Genomic DNA, 18,879 nt, shown 5'->3' with positions numbered 1-18,879 from the left:
ACTCATGGACCGGGGACCAACGGCTTTACTTCCCTTCCGAAGGAAGACGTGACCACAGATTTTTTTCACTTCAGAAAAATTTCAACGACGCTTACGCATACCACTCAACCACCGGCGCCGTCATTCGTTACAACGACAAATCATTACGTTCAAAAACTCCTACTCCAACCGATTTGTTTGAAACGAGATTCTTATATTAAAACGTCTGAAATATTTTACTTCAAAACTTAAAAACGCTTCCATAATATTTTTCAGACTATCTTTGTGAACAAACCCATCGAAAAATTTAACTACGATTATTCGAGAAAGATTTTGTTGATTTAGTTTTATTTCTTTTAGCGAAATATCGAACGACGTTACTAATGGTGATCCACTGTCATTTTACGTCTTCACACCGTGTAACACAGGATCTTATTTATGGCATAATTTCATACAAATACAAAACAATTAACAACATACAATCTAAAGTAAATTCTTCACAATTACCATCAATAGTTGAAAGCACCGTCTGCTTCTAATTGGTGCCCGCGAAAGCTAACAGTATTGCCCTGGTTGACGCAAAGAGAGTTGAAAAGCTCACAAAGATAACCTCATAGAAAAGCGGTTCATTAGTGAGATTCAAGCCCGCTTTATGTGGGAATGCGGGTAGTGATTTTTTTTTTTGCTTTCTGCGCGTGATTACTTTTCTTCTGTGGTTCAACCGAAGACTACATTTCAAGAAGGCTGACTGACTCTTTCCTTACCCAATGCTAATGAGAAGCGACAGACGTTAAAGCGCTTCTGTTGTACGAAGGTAGGAAGCTCAATGTAAATATAGAGACGTATGCGTATTTCACTATAGAAAGTACTACCTTTACCCGCAAGAGGTGCTGCTGTTACTATCTCCAGATTCTAGATAGAATTGCCACTCTTCTTGAAATGCAGTCTTCGGTTCAACGGTACCCACTGAATGACGCTACCGCACAAGGAGACTGGTATTTAGTGCGTTGTAGCGCTGCTCTATTGATATACATAGTTGAAGATTCGTACCGGGTGTGCGGAACTCATTGCCATGGGAAATCTACGGGTGCAATAGAATTCAGGAAAATTCGTTCCATAAATAATCACTGCTCAGTAGATCAATGCTGATGAGTTGTTAAATTTTAATGAATGTTCCAGACAACTGATGAAACTGGTAATGACACACCAGCTAATTGTTATCACACAAAAATTTCACACAGAAACCTCTCCTCCCTGTGTATACCGTCGTACTATGACACCTTCTCGTTGATATACTATTTCATCAGCTGGTATTTTGGCTGCTGAACAACACTCATTGGAATAAAGACATACGAAAAACACAACCTAACCATCCTCCACCAACGTTATGCCAATTAATGGCGGATCTTCGTGAATAATTAAACAGGTATCAAAGGACTTATTTCTGGTTCTGGTGAGCAGGGGCAACTTTTCGCGAAAACGAGACCATGCTCCCCCAGCTGACGCACCAAGGTAACACCAACATTCGGAAAGGCCTAATTCAGCATATTTAAGTGCGAATGAACCAGTAGCTATTCAAAATTGCGGCCTCGCTCTTGCTTCCACTGCTGATGTTGCTACTGCTGCTGAGGAGGCCATTGATGGGAAATTATGGCAGAAGCGTACCTAGATCGCAGGCGGATTATGTTGAGCGGACCCAGATGACACATAAAATGGCTCCCGGACAATTTATTCAGTTTAATGTTCGCTGCTTGTTGGTGAATTTATATTTCACTACATTACGGTCATCTGTGGGCGTCAGTGCTTTCATGGTTTATGGAAAGTCGTTAAAGGATATCGTATTCTTTTACTTGTGGTGTTAGTGTGAAATGCAGCGCAAAGCCGCGACTGTAAAGGTCAACCTTTGTGCGAAGAAATTATTTTTGGTCTATCCAGTAGGTCGAGTTAATTGCTGCTACAAGTGTTGAAGAATAGTACCACGGACTTGCAAATAGAGATGTCCGATTACGATTCGATCAATCGATTAACGTCTATGGTCACCCAATAATTTAAAATCGATTAGCAATCGATACACGGAAAAAATCCGTTCATAAATTCATGAACAAAAAATCATGACTACGAGAGCAATTTACGAACATTGTGATTTCTTAAATTCAGGATAATAAACCTCATAGTCATGAAACTATTTGTGTTTTCAAAAAACTTGTTCGCGCCAAAAATATACATGGCGTTACATTCCTATGTTTGGTTGGGATACTGTGTTTGTTCCCTGGACATGTTTATTTCTCTTGTGATTTCTTTTTCTAAATTTGGGGATACACTGGTTTGTATGAAGTATATCTACTAAAAGAACAAACTTTCAAACTATGTTCATGGTTTCAAGAGCTTTGTCATGATTTTCGTAATTTCTCATTACGTTACCGTGATATTTTATTCAATAGATAACTATCAAATTTTGCTGGCAGAGTAGCACGATTTAAGTTCATGATTTTGAGACCATAGTCACGATTTTTTAATTTATATTTACCTTATCGCGATATTTTGTTCACCGTTGTTTCTGGCAAAGTAGTGTGATTTATGTTTATAATTTCAGGGCCCTAGTCAGGGTTTCCGTAATTTCTATTCACGTTATTGTGATATTTTAGTCATATGAAGAGCGATTTGTGTTTATGATTTAAGGATCTTAGTCACAATTTTCGTAATTAATGCGTACGTTATCGTGATATTTTACTCTTGAGATAACTTTCGAATTGGACACGTGCCACATTGTTTTTTGTTGCCAACATCATGCGATCTATTAAACTATTAAAAGCCTAGATCGTGAAATTTGTGTCAATAATGTCTTCAGAGGAATTTATTCGCATTACAAGCCATTTGTTATGGTGTTGTTGTTTTAATTATTTATCTGACTAAAAATGAGATATATTTACCAACTTTCTTACTAGTACATATATTAAAATTAAGTCTTTAGAAAAGTTATAGAGCAAGCTTATGACAACTTTGCTGAAGACAAGAAGTCTGTATCTTTAAAATCTTCAACATTATTTCTGGTGGTTTGTTGATTATCTCTTTAAAGCAAACTCATTACTATTTCTTTTTAACCTTTCGGAAGTCGCGCTAGTGCACTGCGTGCACGCTGCTTAGAAAATTTAGCGAAATCGTCTTAGGGCATCAGCGGCTGCTCGTTCAGTGGGCCATAAGCGCGACTTCCGGAGGGTTAAATATCTTTCTGACAAGTTCGGTATGTTCCGTAAAAAGGTTTGAATTACTAAAACGGACAACGTTCTATATTACAATCATGGCTCATCTCGTGTATTTCCAAAGGAGTTTGGAAATTTTTGAAAAATAGAGTATTTCAAATGGTGATTGGTTATCAACGTGGAAACGGCTAAATTTACGTCAATAGCGTTTTCGGACTACTTTTCAAACATAGCAAGATTTGTTTTTTGATACCATGATGTTCGTGATTAATCCTCCTATTAGCGAAATTTTTCAACTAATCTTTTTTGTAGAAGAAATTAACTACCGTCTTTGGAGAAGTTCTATAATTTCTAGAACATGCTGAAGCTTTATCTACGATATTTGAGAAGCTATGTTGCAAAAAATATTAAGGGGTCATTCACAAACAACAGTCAATAACTTCGAATGAACTATAAAAAGGGATTTTTGGTCTTATTAAATATGTTCACAAAAACAAGTTCTTTAATATTTCTGAAGGGTTCATCTTGTTTTTCACTCTTCGAAGAAAATTATAGTGAATATCTCACTTCAAGGGAGATTAATCACTATAACCATATCATCAAATCATAATAATCATAAAACATCCCAGAAGATATCATTGCTGTACGCTTTACCATTTTTGCGTGAATAATTTTTCACGCGTTTTTGGCGAAAAAATCATTGTGGCGTGAAATAATGTGACTCACGTTCATGTTTTATTTCCATCGGATTTTTGACTCGGAGTAACGTGATTATATGAACTGGAAAATAAAAGTGTGACTTTTTCGCGGAAACCCGGAGTACCACTTTTATGAGCAATGAGCGTACGGGCTATTAAGACCACCAATTCCAGCAACCATCATTCAGCGGCTTGCGTCTACGCACACATTTGCCACGAACAGCAAATAAAATACAGGATGCGCCAATCGACAGGTGTGACTACTCAGATAATTTATTTGACACTATATTTTTTTTACTTCTTAATAGAATTCTCCAATAAAAATTTCATAGGTAAACATAAATCCATTATAAAAGATAAAAATGCTAGTCTGAATCGCCCCGTAGAGTGGATTGAATTACCCCTACATGGTCAAAAAATGGAAAAACGTAGACTTTTGCAAACCGTCGCCTAGTGCTACCATGGAGGGGTGTAAATGAATATTTATGGCTCCAAAATGGAGCTGAAGTTTCAAAATAATAATTAGGATCTTTAACCGATAAATTCTTTCGCATTTACCTATCTAAAAGGCGATTTGCTTAGGTAGGCCCGAATGGCTCCAGGTTCCCCTATCACAAGCACGATTTGTGGCTCTATAATGTATTTATGGTGTTCAGTGCGGTTTTCGATTTATATCCGGACATCACATTGAACCTTCTCAAATGAATAACGCTGTTCGACGTCGTAATAGTTTTCCTATAGGGGAAGATGGGGTAAAACGCACCCGCGGGACAAAATGCACCCCTTGCTTATATCGAAAACTACTGAAAATTTCTAGAAAAGGATACCAGTCGGAAGTCCGCCATAGTAAGCACACACTGCCATAGTTTGATAACCGTACATCAATAGCAGCTCGAGAAAAAAAAACAATAACGTGCTCTTCTCACGTAATTATTGTGGCTCGTGCAATAAGGATTTTCAATTCTTATAAATACTGTTTTAATATTATAACAGTGCATTCCAGTTCTATTTAAACCGCAGCTCATTATACTGTCGCACTATATTATGAAAAATCTACTAAATAGTTTACTTTTTGCTAAATTTATATCTCTGCTCCATCGGGGGCAAAATGCCCTCTTCTTTGATTTTGCTGATTATTTAATCGATAACGGAAATATCGTTCTGAAAACCTACTAATTGCATAACCTAAGGCTATTTAATGGCACACTTTTGTGAAATCCCGTCAGAAAACAGAACTATTTGCTTGTTCACCGAGCATTCTGCTCCGTTGTTGCGGTGCATCCTGCCCCGTTGTGGTGCATTTTACCCCCGCACAGGTGCATTTTGCCCCGCTTATTTTTCAAATTCAAATTTTGAATGATTTTAAAGAATTGAATATTTTTCATGTGTTTAAATATTTTGCAAAGTGTTTTGATTGTGATTAGTGAGGAAAATGTTGGCTAAACGATACCATTAATTAAACTCTACCAATTAACGTTCTATAGATGAGTTATGATCATATTTCTATAGGAGGTGCGTTTTACCCCATCTTCCCCTAACTGCTTATCGCGCCTATTGCTGGTCGCCAGAAGCTGGACAAACGTATATGATATTTCATGGAAAACCCCAAATTTTGTGAAATAGTTCGCTTGATATTGGAAATGTTTAGGCATGTCTTCTTAACATCACAAGCATTCAAGATAGATCGTGAATCATGTACTAGGAACCATGAACCGCTTCATGAATCCATGAATAATATTTAACGATTTTGTGAAATATTTCGCGAGTATGAATAGTCAGTCATAAGTATTATACTAGGAATCATGGACCAGCTCACGAATATTTTATAATTTTGTGAGCTATTATTTCAAGTGTACGCATGGTCAATCATGAACCAGTTCACATTTCTACGACTAAAATTTCATAATTTTGTGAACTGTTTCACTAACACGAATAGTGAGTTGTGACTAGAATACTAGGAATCATGAACCAGTCCAAGAATACATGAATAATATTTTATGATTTTGTAGACTGCATCACGAGCACGAATGGGTAATCGTAATTATTTCGCTAGGAATCATGAATCAGTTCACGCCTACATGAACAATGTTTTCCGATTTTGTGAACTATTTCAAGAGCACCCATGGTCAGTCGTGACTATTATCAGACCCTGTTCACTTTGACAAAATTCAGTCTTCAGTTCGCCATCGAACGAGTTAACATAAAACTAATCATATGCCCACTTCACACTATTACAGAGTACCGTAATGCGCGCGCATATGCGAGTGCTGTCATTTTTTCTGTACTTCGCATTAATGCACACGGCGCGTTTGGAAATATCGTTCTGCTCACACCAACATGAGAGTGAAGAAAATGGCAGATTAAACGAAATCATCAAAGAGAAAGGAGCACATCGTTCTAAAGCGGTAAAGAATGGCGGGTAGCAACTAGAAAAAGTCTACTGAAATAGACCTGCGCGCCGCCGCGCCACGCCGCCGGTAGTTTTTAACGTACGCCGACGCCGAACGGTAGACCGGCGGCGCGCCGCCGATGCATTTTTCCCACGCCGACAATTCGCGAACTCGAAAATTGTTGACTCATAATTTTATCCACAAATCTAGCAACATTATCTATGAACCGAATATACGACGTTAACTGATTCATGTTTGATCACATCTTGATCATTATTTGGTATAAGTGCTAGTCACGATTCACCAGTCGAGCTCGTGAAACAGTTCATGGTATAGTTCACGAAGTAATTAATTTTCTGCATGATCTTAATATATCTACGTAAACAATTTCAAGGAACTCAGACTATTCATGGATTCGAGAACTGTTTCTTGTGCGCCTCCGAATGCCACCCTGCTCTCTGGTCTTTAAATTTTTACGTGATCTATTGTGTACAACAGCTAGCAACCAGTCTAATAGGCGCAAGCATTAGATACAAGGATTGTTATTTTCTTGTTAAGATTCAGTGTAATGTTCATAATAACATGAAACTGCAGTGATCAGCAAAAATACATTACATAGCCACAATTCATGTCCGTGAAATAATTAAGAAAACTCTTAGACACGTTACTCTGTGTAAAAAATTCGACGGTAAGCTCAACACTAAAATATCACGATACCCCGAAGAGAATTTGTGGTCTATTTTAGTGAATAAAGTTAATACAAATCAGTATATCCTCAGATTATGAACTCGAATCATAAAAATAGTAAACGTATTCAGACACAACCACAGTACGTCGCTGTTGTGCTATCTTATGACAAGCGCCATTTTGCACATTTCGAGAAAAACAATTTTTAAAGTTTGAGATTGAATATCATGAAACTTATAAATGGTAGAAACAATTCAGAGAAGACAATTGATGCTTCTACATACTCTGTACTAATCTCTCAAATATTACGAAGATCGGTTGACTATGTTGCAAGTTTTCACTAAAAATATAAACAAAAGTCGCACTCACACGTGTCATAGGTGTGTATTGATGAAAAAATTTGTATGACGTGTCATAATCGTGCATGGAAAATTTTCCAAAGAAAAAAATCACCAATTATGAACTTTTATTCATATCTTTGGCTTCATTTGTTCTATAAACAATTGGTTAGATGCATTTTGAAGGAAATGAGTCAGGGAATCTAGAAAAAATAGTTATTTTTAGTTACAGTGTTGCCAAATAGGCAATATTTCCAGTTTAAAGCTAAAACTGCGTTTTTCTCCCAATACATGTATTTTTCTTTTGAAAATTATTATGCCATTGTGTTCCTACGACATTTTTACACATAAAAGCAACTAAAATTTTATTATAACTTGAGCCAATCCCAAGATATAATGATTTGAAGCAAAAAACTCACAATTTCTAATAACTTTTCTCGCTATATTTCAGTAACCAAGCAAAATTTCAAAATTCTGGAAACGCCATCTTGTAGAGATTCGTTAGACGAGTAATGTGGCATATCTAACTCAGTTTACCACAAAATGGCGTTTGTCATAAGATAGCACAACAGCGACGAGTAACTTTACTAAACATTAGAGCATAACGCCATTTTTGTTTCCTTTTTCGTGTCCACTGGTTTTGTGAAAACACAAAAATTGTTTTCAATACGAAGTTCATTGATTAAATCGTGACCTCAATCTTTTTTCTCAAAAATTTTTTGGGCAGAATGAACTAGACTTTTCGCGACGCTGCACAGTGGGACGGAATCAAAAAAAGCCGGACATTGATATTTGCGACGAAACTATTGGTTATGGCACTTTAATGTCTTCGGAAAGGTTTCTTCATTTTTTAAGTAGTTTAATATAATGTTGGAAAATTTTTATTTAAGGGGGTATATACGCAGGTAAAAAAATAACTTTGCAAGATGTTACCAAAATTGATAGTCATGTATGGAAAGTTTGTAGACGAAATGATTTTATGAAACTTTGTTGAAGTAGCAAAATGGCTATCTGCTAAGCGAAAAAAGTTATTGGGTGAAATTGAAGTACATGTCGGAATACCCCCTTTAAAAGTGTTTTTTCATTGTAACTTTTTTATTTGATTTTTTACAGTTTCTCGATGTTCTAGAAAGTTGTAGATGCTTTTAAAATACACCTTTTTGTGGAATAAACCAACTCGCTATCTCTTCGTTTTTAGGGTGTATGTCTGTTTTTTTGTTTTTTTTTTTTGGCTAACTTTTAAGGGCTATGGTTTGTAGAGCAGCAGGTAGTAGCAGCTAAATTTATTTTTTTGATGTTCAGCAAGAAATACCCTATCGATACATATATAAATCATGGCGGGATCTAATAGGATCCTTGGAATAATGTGAGGTAAAATAGACTAGCGTTTCAGTAAATTATTTGTATTATGAAGTATGAAAAATAAACTATTATGAGAAATTAATAAACATTTGAAATATTATGGCTCATTCCATATATTCCGACATTCAAAGTTAATTTTTTTGTTATTAACAAGCTCAAAGGTCATCAGTGTCCTGCCAATCATCTTCTTCGTCATTGGATGAACAAGCTAATAATATAGCCGAGTATTCTAAGCAACGAAATACCTTGTTCATCCAATGACGAAGAAGATGATTGGCAGGACACTGATGACTTATGAGCATGTTAATAACAAAAAATTAACTTTGAATGTCGGAATATATGGAATGAGCTATAATATTTCAAATGTTTATTAATTTCGCATAATAGTTTATTTTTCATACTTCATAATACAAATAATTTATTGAAACGCTAGTCTATTTTACCTCACATTATTCCAAGGATCTTATTAGATCCCGCCATGATTTATATATGTATCAATAGGGTATTTCTTGCTGAACATCAAAAAAATAAATTTAGCTGCTACTACCTGCTACTCTACAAACCATAGCCCCTTAAAGTTAGCCCAGAAAAACCAAAAAACAGACATACACTCTAAAAACGAAGAGATAGCGAGTTGGTGTATTCCGCAAAAAGGTGTGTTTTGAAAGCATCAACAACTTTTTAGAACATCGAGAAACTGTAAAAAATCAAATAAAAAAGTTACAATGGAAAAACACTTTTTAAGGGGGTATTCCTACATGTACTTCAATTTCACCCAATAACTTTTTTCGCTTAATAGATAGCCATTTTGCTACTTCAACAAAGTTTCATAAAATCATTTCGTCTACAAACTTTCCATACATGACTATTAATTTTGGCAACAACTTGCAAAGTTATTTTTTTTATCTGCGTATATACCCCCTTAAATAAAAATTTTCCAACATTATATTAAACTGCTTAAAAAATTCAGAAACCTTTCCGAAGACATCAAAGTCCCATAACCAATAGTTTCGTCGCAAATATCAATGTCCGGCTTTTTTGATTCCGTCCCACTGTGCGCTGGTACACTGAAGTGGTTATGCAGAGGGTAAGATTTCTGGTCTCATAAATTTACCGTCGTGTGGTTGAGCCTAACTTAGGAAAGATTTTCAGTGTCAGTTGCACCAGCCCGGTATCACAGACAAATAGACGCAATACAAGATGAATTTTCATCATAATTTTTGACACTTCGCTAGTCTGTGTATAAAGTGTCTGTATTTTTGACACAGAGCTCAATGCGTTACTAATAGCGTTTTTGCTTGACACCGGAACTGAGTCATGTTCTAACCCCAACCGCTGTCAGCTTATACATTTTGACACCAACCCGAAAATGTCAAAATTTAATCTCATGCAAACCAAAACAAACAAAATGGACCGGAAATGCGAAATGCATTCTTGTCGAAGTGCCCAAGGCAGAGTTGTTCACAATCATTTCATAGGTTACAACAGGATGTCGATCGGTGAGTAAGAACATAATAGGATGCTACTAATTTAATTGATTCGGTGTATCGAATCTAACCGGAACTGATAGAGGAATTGGTGAGAGCAGGAGCTGCGAAAACTAAAGATACGCTCAGACCATTGTCAATCAGACATGTTTAGTGAACCGTTTCAACCCAACAGGAGGTAAACATCAAGTAGTGGAATTATTATGAATGATATTAACTGTATATTTGAGTTTCGTCAGGATGCAGAGCTGTTTGATACCAGCACATCGAGCATACTTTAGCTAGATAGGATTAAAATAAATATTAAAACGAACTACTAGATATAAAGGTCAAATTTAAAATCATTCATTATAAAATAAATTAAAAATAACATGCATGAAACTCAAATATTAAAATTGCTTTAGCTAAATAGACGGCAAAACTATCAAATTGAAAAACTCTACACAAACTAGGGTTTATATTCAGCTCACACAACACTACACGCCACAAACACCCATACTCCAGAGAACTGAAGTTGATTCGGCAACCACGGCTGATCAATGGGAAATCGTCACTTGTACTTGGAACCGCAAACCATCCACATGTACTTTGGAAACGTATAAAAACTATCAGTGCGAAGATTAAAACGTTATAAAAATTTCAAATAACGAGTACCAATCGTAAAATTGTAAGAGCCAACATCCATAACGAGCGGTTATAGAAGCAACCGTATCATCCTCTACAACGGGTCGCCTTTCGGATCGAGATCGGAATTAACGTTTTCCGGAGGTCAAGCCATCTATCCACGTGCTGCTACATCTCAACGTACGGCACGATCGAGGGAGAAGCGCTCGAGTTCCCGAACCTGCCTATTTCCAGCCAGAAAGCCAGCAGGGATCCGGAAGCGGATCGCCTTGGTCTGAGTTACGGTCATCGGAACCAGAACCAATAGATGATGACGGCAGCGGCAAGTGCGCAACGGGCCCACACACTTTGCACCCACACAATACCTGTGAGTAACCACCATTGTACTAAAGTAGGGCATTAGGGACCTTGAGGTTAGCGTGCTAAATGAAACGAAGAGTAAGATCAAAAAGTGCTTTTCCCCCTTTTCACCTTGAGAAACCACACGGCGAGGATTGTGCCGACCCTGGGGTTAGGGTAGAGTTCCGTGCGACTGAGCGGGTAGTTCCAGTTTGTTACCAGATCATGTGGACACTTCCCGGCATTCCCAATGCAAGAGTCATTCTAATCATTTGACACATCGGGAACTTACAGCTACAATGGCCCACACGTTTGTGTTCAGTGCAATGAATGATGCGTGGTACACATGGCGGAACAGGCATAACAGTTCCACCAAAGTTCACCCGATACAAGTTTGAAGGCACATTCAATTTTGTTCCGTCACGCGCGATTGCCATTTAAAATCTTCGCTCACGGGACGGTCCTTTAAACAGCGAAAACGAACGGGTGAACACACCGTCGATCTCAACTTTGTGAGCGGGCATGTAGGCGCGGTAGGCCTTCGTAAAAATCTTACTGCCGGTAACATAATTTGTTTGCTTAAGATAGAATTTCACAATTCTGAGCTTAGCACAGCGAACTTTCGAGATATCTGTCACGCCTGAATTCTTCGAAATATTTAGAATATATAACGGTTTATCTTTGATCCGAAAGAAGATCAAATATGGTCCGACCCAGTTCAATGTATATAATTTTAAACTAGAAGTCGGAGTCTTTGATGGCGCATATTATTATTATTCTGCATCCATATTACCTTGAGGCGAAAAATTGTCAGAAGTCATTTTTGCACGGGGCTATTGCCCAATGCAAGATTGCAAGTGAGACGAGAGTGGGGAATGTAATATAGTACCGTCACTTAACTTGTATAATAGTTTTCAAGCAGCTCACGCAAAAAGAAACACTGCTACTGCTCAGCTGGTCGAATAACGGTTACCGCGCACACACAAAGAAAATGCTCAGGATAACCTTGAAAGTGGATTAGCTAGCTCTGCTTTAGAGCGCCGCACCGCACGGACTGGAGAAAACGTCTATTCGCTCGGAGTGTCACCGAACGAAACGCTTTTTTGGCACGTTGCCAGAACCAAACTTAGAGCTGTGATGCCAGAGACGCTTTCAGCGTACAGAAAAAAAAAACTATTTTATTTTGGTATAACTTCTTTCTCTCAAAATATTGATGAAACTGTTCAAACCTATCAACTTGGACCGACTTCGATTGCATTTTTCGTACAACAGATATTTACAATATGTTAAATAGCAACTGCAAAAAAATGGATTTGATTAGCAGATTTCACTGCGACTACAGGTACCACCTTGACGATTTCAGGGACTCTGATTAAAAGTTCAATAGTTTGTCCCGAAAATGTGTCATAACAAAAATTCAGAGCGAGCATGAGAAGTTTATTTATTTAAAAGACTTTAAACACCCCCTCTTGGGAACGTCAGAGTCGGATGATGGTTTGAACACAAAAAAGAAATTCATTCGGTCCGCGTCCCTTATCACCAATTTTTATAAAGTGATTCATCAGCAGTGCTATCTTTGAAAATGAACTACCTTGCTTATGCAACCGATCTTTTTTTAAATGCAAATAATTAAGCAATCTTCATTTCGTTATATTCTGAATTGCACATATTTTGTCGTATGTAATTTTAAATGTACTTTCATTTGATGGCATTGTAAGGGAACACGTATCCGCCGGTTGATGCCAATCAAGCTGACATTTCTTTAGACTGAGCAAACTAATTTATTTGTTTGTTTAGTGTTTATTTGACCAACTAGGAAACGAATCCATTGGGTCTTTAATGCGTGTGGGAAATACGCATGGTCTTGTCTGAATGAATGACTTTTGAGTTATGTATGAGGGTGGAGAATTGACAATTCGCAAGATCAATTCAAATTCAATTACCAATTTGCGGCAATCATTTCAACACAAAATACAAATGTTTTATGGTCATATTTAATGGTATACTTTTAGTCCATTAACTCATCAGTTAATTATACGGAGCTAAGAATAAGTACGTACTATTTGGAAACGGGGGGTGTTTGATTCGTGCATGATGTTAATATCATTAAGGAACGCAGCATTTATATTTTTTCTGTTTCGCATCTTCATTGTAATATCGCAACTCGAACGAGGTGGAAAATTTCAAGTTACGGAATCTCAATATGCTTGTGATTATACCAATAAGGACCATTTATAGATTCTGCCACGCTATTGGGAGGAAGAGATATGACTAATTGTGACATAAATAGGAGGGGAGCACGTCATGTACTCTGACGCAATAGGCCGTTTTACGCTCGATTGCGCCATATATATAGGAAATTCCATAGAACATGAACACTTTTGCGAGTAGCGGCATTAATGTGCTACTACAAAATGAAGGAAAAATTAAAATCATTTGATTCGTATTAGACCAAGGGTAAAAATAACGTGGTAATATGACAGAAGGTAAGTTATCGTTGGGTAATCTTCGCGTGACCTAATTTATTAATGTTCCACAATACCACTTTTAAACTCGTTGTTTACGGCCCATTTTACATTGTCGACAACACTCCCGACAGCCGGCTGTCCGGAGTTCAAGTTGTTTTCGATGAAACAATCTCGATAAACGCGTATCCAGTGTTTAAACGCCTAGAACATTTACGTATCCTACAGTCAATAAACTATTCAAACATCTTATGCACGAAAGTATATTCTCAGTCGCATCGCTTGCTTGAAGCGAATCCTGACTAACAACCCATCCACTACCCAATCCATGGTACTTATGGGAGTGTCACTGAGTCGGGGCCTTCCGTTAAGTAAGCACCACATCAACACTTCCTATCTCATCCTAAGTTACGGTAAAGATGGTCGTGGTCCGCAATGGTGGCTCTCAGGCGAAATTCTCGCTTGGACTGGATCAATTGTTATTCCCAAACAATGCTCCTCAAGTGAGAGTCATCAGTCTGCAATCTACGAAGTATACCGTGCTTACGCAACGCAACGCAACGCAACGCAAAAAAGAAATTCATTCGGACGCATCGAAAGGTCAAAACATTTGGTGGTACATAATTTGGCGACCGAAACTGGAGCAGGATTTTTTGGTAACCGTTATGGTCAGCTGCCGAGTAAATAATTTATCTGGTTATGACCAGGTTGTAAAATGATCCGATATGTGCAGTGTGGGGATAATAATAAGAATCACAAGATAGCTAAAAGGGCTAAATAAAAATCCTTGTTTTACTTCAAAACTGTTCATTCCCATTCGAGTATACCAAACAAAGGAGCTATTTACATGCGATGAGATTTTACACGGACTAATCTTCATGAACAACACGCTTGTTAGTGTAATGTTCCTAAGGGACCAATCATAAATTACGTCACGCAAAGGTTGCCCAAAATTGACTCCCCCCTCCCCCCATGTAACAAATTGTCACAAATATCACTATCCCCCCTCCCCTGTTACGTAACAAATTCTTCAAAAAAAATTGTTCTGTATAAGCTTGTTACGTAAAGTTCTACCTTACTCTCCCTTCCCCATATGTCACAACATATCACAATTTTCCGTGCCCCATGCCCCCACCACCAAACGCGTTACGTAATTTATGAATGGTCCCTAAAGCGAGTATCGAATGTATTACGCGGAATGAATATTTTCATTTGTGTCTCCAGTAGAAAGGTCTTAAATTTTGCGACATTTTCTCCTCTTCGGAAAAGAATTATCTAAACCTATTTACCTGTAAGGTGTCCTCCAAAATTCACCAATTCACGCCGTCCCTTATTCACAGTTTCTACTCCTTAATTTTGATGCAACACTGTAATCATGCCTGCGTAAGCCGAAAAGCCCAGCGAAAAACAACTTTTCTGCTTTTAAAATTCCCTATTCCCCTCAGGCATATAGTTGTGTAACAAACATGGCATAATTAAAAATACATGCATGCATTTTATCTTCATTTGCAGCGCAACAAGCGGAGCAACACAATAGCAGCCTTAAATCAACCACCCACCACCGTCGGGTGGTGAACATGCCAGAAAGCGGGCCGCACATCACCAGCACCGCCATCATCGCTCATCTCGCCCGTCGTCGTTGCCCTGGCGTACAACAGGTGTATGGAAAAAAATGTGTCATTCTTTGTGACGTATTCAACATTAACATTGCAAAGTGAGCAACCAAAAGCAGCATTCAATACCCCGCACGTGCCAGGCTCGGCTCTAGTGGTGCAGCAGTGTGACAAGAAGGCAAAAAGCGTCCACGCTCCGATGGTCGTGCATGAAAGTCTTTACCGGGTTGTGTAAACAAGGGCAAAACCAGATGACAATTCCAATATACATGCACATCCTGACGCCGGCCAGTGTGGCAGCAGTTGTGTGAACAAGCACATCGAATGACAAGCACTTCCGGCCAAGGCGCACGGTGAGGGACTGCGAGCGGGGTTCGGTGGAGCTGCAGCCCGATTATTCCGGCGGTAAGCCGAACGAAGCGCAACAAAGCACAACTTTTTTCCTGGTACCTGCCGGTTAATTATAAATGCACAAGCAGCGAAGCTTACCTGCACATCGTCGCCACGCCGTTGCACTTCAAACTTTGCCCAAGAGCCGAACTGCACACACAACACGTGCCAACACGAGCGCAACGGGAAAAGTGAAACAAACCGTTTTGTAATAAGATACGAGCGCCAGGACCCATTCATCTTCCGGTGAACGGGACGCAGGAAGGAAGGAAGGATAGAGAGAGATACAGTGTAAAGGAACAACCGCGGTAAAACAAAACGAAAGGAAAATAAATGACTATCTGGGAGTTAGCGGATTAATATGGCTTGGAGTAACGTTATGAGCAAGGGAATCTGCTCGTGCTGTTGCTGCTGCTGCTGTTGTAATCAGAGGCAAATACTCGCTGTGATACTAATTTTTACAATCGCCATGGGAGCACCCCATTCAGGTAGGTGTAGCATCTTCTGAAGTCGTATAAATATTGTGTAACCAGGAAAAAACAATTGTTCAAGAGGAGATTAGAAAAGTTCTCTTGGAATGGATTCCGCTTTTATGCTGTTGCATGAATGTCGCTCTGAATTTGTTCGTGTGTATAGTCGGTTCCCCGTAATCAGTAGCATAGCCAAAAAATTGAATTGGAGGAATTTCAATGAAAATCGGTAATTTTCCGAAAGTGCTCATATTTACTGTAATTTTGGCAAAATATTGAAAGGTCAGAAACAAAAACAATTTTACTACAAAAAGAAAAATCAATATAGAACAGTGTTCAACCTTTCGTAGATATTTTTTTATAATACGCTAATAAAGTCGAAGAACGTATTTATTGAAATGGAATAAGTTTTAGAACACTTTTCTTACGGCAAAGATCACATAATTTCGAAACCATCAATTTAAAGGGGTGAACAACTTCGAAGAAATTTTCCAACAAAAACAGTGCATCTTATAATCTAATTTTAGCGATCAATTCTCCCAAAAGTATTTAGGAGAATTGCCACTGAAAGAATTATCATCTTTAGTATAGTTGTTGAGAAATTTGTTGATAATATTAATGCTACATGTATGCTATGCAGTATATCGAGATATGAACCGATATTTACAAAAAAAATTAAATCCAGTTTTCTTCAACATAACATTTTTTTTTTCAATTTGTTTATTTGATAAGGCACGTATGCGTTAGCTTAAAGGTGCCATTTTTTCATTGTTTTACATTTTGAATTTCTTAAAACTAGGGGGTTACACATTTCAATATTATTTTGTTTTATATAATGAAACTAAAAAAAAATTTACAGCTAACTTATACATATAAAAGAGGGTATAATATAATATTCGTAAGATTTGGGGGACGGGTCATTTTGTGTGTTCTTTGTATAGTAATTCACTTTATGATTTTTAGAAGGAAGATTGCAGGAGAAATTAATTATTAACTAAGCGGAACATTTTACAAGCTTATTAACTAGAAATAACTAGAAAGAGTGGTTCAAGATTAAGGGGAATTAATTAGGGCTATTTTAAAGTAGTGGTACTGTTGGGCATTTCTTAACGAGATTAAATATTGATCAACTAAAACTAAGCACTTAAGTTTTGGGACAGGCCCGTAGCCAGGATTTTGTTTCGGGAGGGGCTTAAAAAAAATTGCATAAAGCTTTTAATTCTGACAATTTGATATAGTCACTAGAAACTAAATTAAATTGTGAAAAGCTCATAATGAAATGAATTTCAAATCTAAGACAATCCTAAAAATATGTTCATTGTCACAAGAAAGGTTATAGTACTTACTCTCGTTACAACAAAGTATATTCTAGAGGTCACAGTGTTTATGCGCTATATGACAATGTTTGACGGTGCTGGAAAACACTAGGTGTTCCAAGCTACACCTTTAAAAGGCGTAGAAGATGCTAAACCGAAATGAGTAGAAAAATATCCATAAAATGTTCGAACGAAGAGAATGTCGAAATTCGCACAAAATCTTCTGATTTAGCGAGCGATTTGTAGATGCCCAGAGACGGTTCAACTTCTATTTTCTTTGTCTTGCGTTCTGCGAGTATTACCAGTTCTATTTAAATGAAACTATTTTCAAGACTAGCCTTGGTCTGGTAGATTAGAGCCCCAGTTAAGAAGGATTTTTGGTGATCAATAGGATCAAAATATAAATTTAAATGATTAAATAAACTGAAGGAAACTGCCCACAATTTAATTTATTAAAGAAAATTGTCTACAAATCGAACGAAAACACTGATTACTAATATCTTCTAATTTTCCTTCAAGTCGCCAGTCGCCATGCATGTTTCGTTCACCGTGCTGTTTCAAAATCACGAAATTTAAAGAACTAGCTCCCTGAATCTATCGGAGAGATCCAGATCCCAAATCCTCTCGTTTCATCGTTTTATTGAAACATTCCAACTAAAGTTGAATCAAAATTTTAAATACATGGTAAGTTGATCATATAACGTGCACTGGTGCCAAACAAACTACTTATTCTCGTTTTGTTGCTAATAGTTTTATATTATTTCTAAATTGTGACGTATTTAGATAGGTATTTTTACGGTGACTATGAGAGCGGTTTTCATTTTGATAAAAAACAGAGTTGGAAGTCACGTCAAATCCACCTAAACGCACGGTAACTGGTGACTTGACGGTACGTGAAATTTGTTAAATGTATTACCAAAAGAACTAGAATGTCTATCTTCTGTCGTCGCAAAAAGCAGAAGCAAAAAAAATCGCTACGCTTTAGCAGGCTATAGGCACCAGTGAATCAAGCTAGCTATTGTTCTATATCAGTGCACATACAAATTGTATCGTTGCTCCTGGCTGCGGAGTGAAATGAGTTTGCCAAATGAAGCAAAAGTGTCTGTGCTACGGGATAACACGAACAGTTCAGGAAGTGGAACAATTAGTTAAAGTGAAAATGGAGCTTTATCTCGCTGAAGTTACCTACATTCAGCTACATCACGTAAAAAACTGTTTTGATCACGTTTAGAAGCTTAGCACAGGGCGAAAACTTCATTGCAAAGAACAACATGCAACACGAGGTCGAATTTAATAACACCAGAATCAAGATCCCCGTGCATATGGAAAACGACATGGTGGACGTGCGTATCCATGATTTGGCCCCGCGCACGAAGGAAGATTTCATCAAACGAATCATGTCGCAAATGGAGAAGTAGAATCTATTACGAATGATACCTAGAAAAAATTTTTCACCGGCATTCCCAACGGCGTTCGTATTGTGAGAATGCGAGTGACTAAACCAATACCTTCTTACATGAC

The 18,879-nt window shown here is 37.6% G+C and overlaps 1 protein-coding gene across 1 annotated transcript in view; it reads left to right on the top strand.

Moving 5' to 3' along the window:
* The window catches only part of LOC131679094 (uncharacterized), a 236,235-nt gene that overhangs the window by 163,126 nt on the left and 54,230 nt on the right, over window positions 1-18,879 (top strand). Inside the window, exon 4 of the mRNA XM_058959651.1 lies at window positions 15,082-16,060. Within this exon, the coding sequence (XP_058815634.1) occupies window positions 15,934-16,060 (127 nt within the window). The 5' untranslated portion in view covers window positions 15,082-15,933. The remainder of the gene's footprint in view (window positions 1-15,081; window positions 16,061-18,879) is intronic.

This window comes from Topomyia yanbarensis, chromosome 2 (assembly GCF_030247195.1).
Source record: "Topomyia yanbarensis strain Yona2022 chromosome 2, ASM3024719v1, whole genome shotgun sequence".
Taxonomy (NCBI): Eukaryota; Metazoa; Arthropoda; class Insecta; order Diptera; family Culicidae; genus Topomyia; species Topomyia yanbarensis.
Note: the sequence above shows the minus strand (reverse complement) of the source record. Positions and strands in the feature narration are given on the sequence as shown.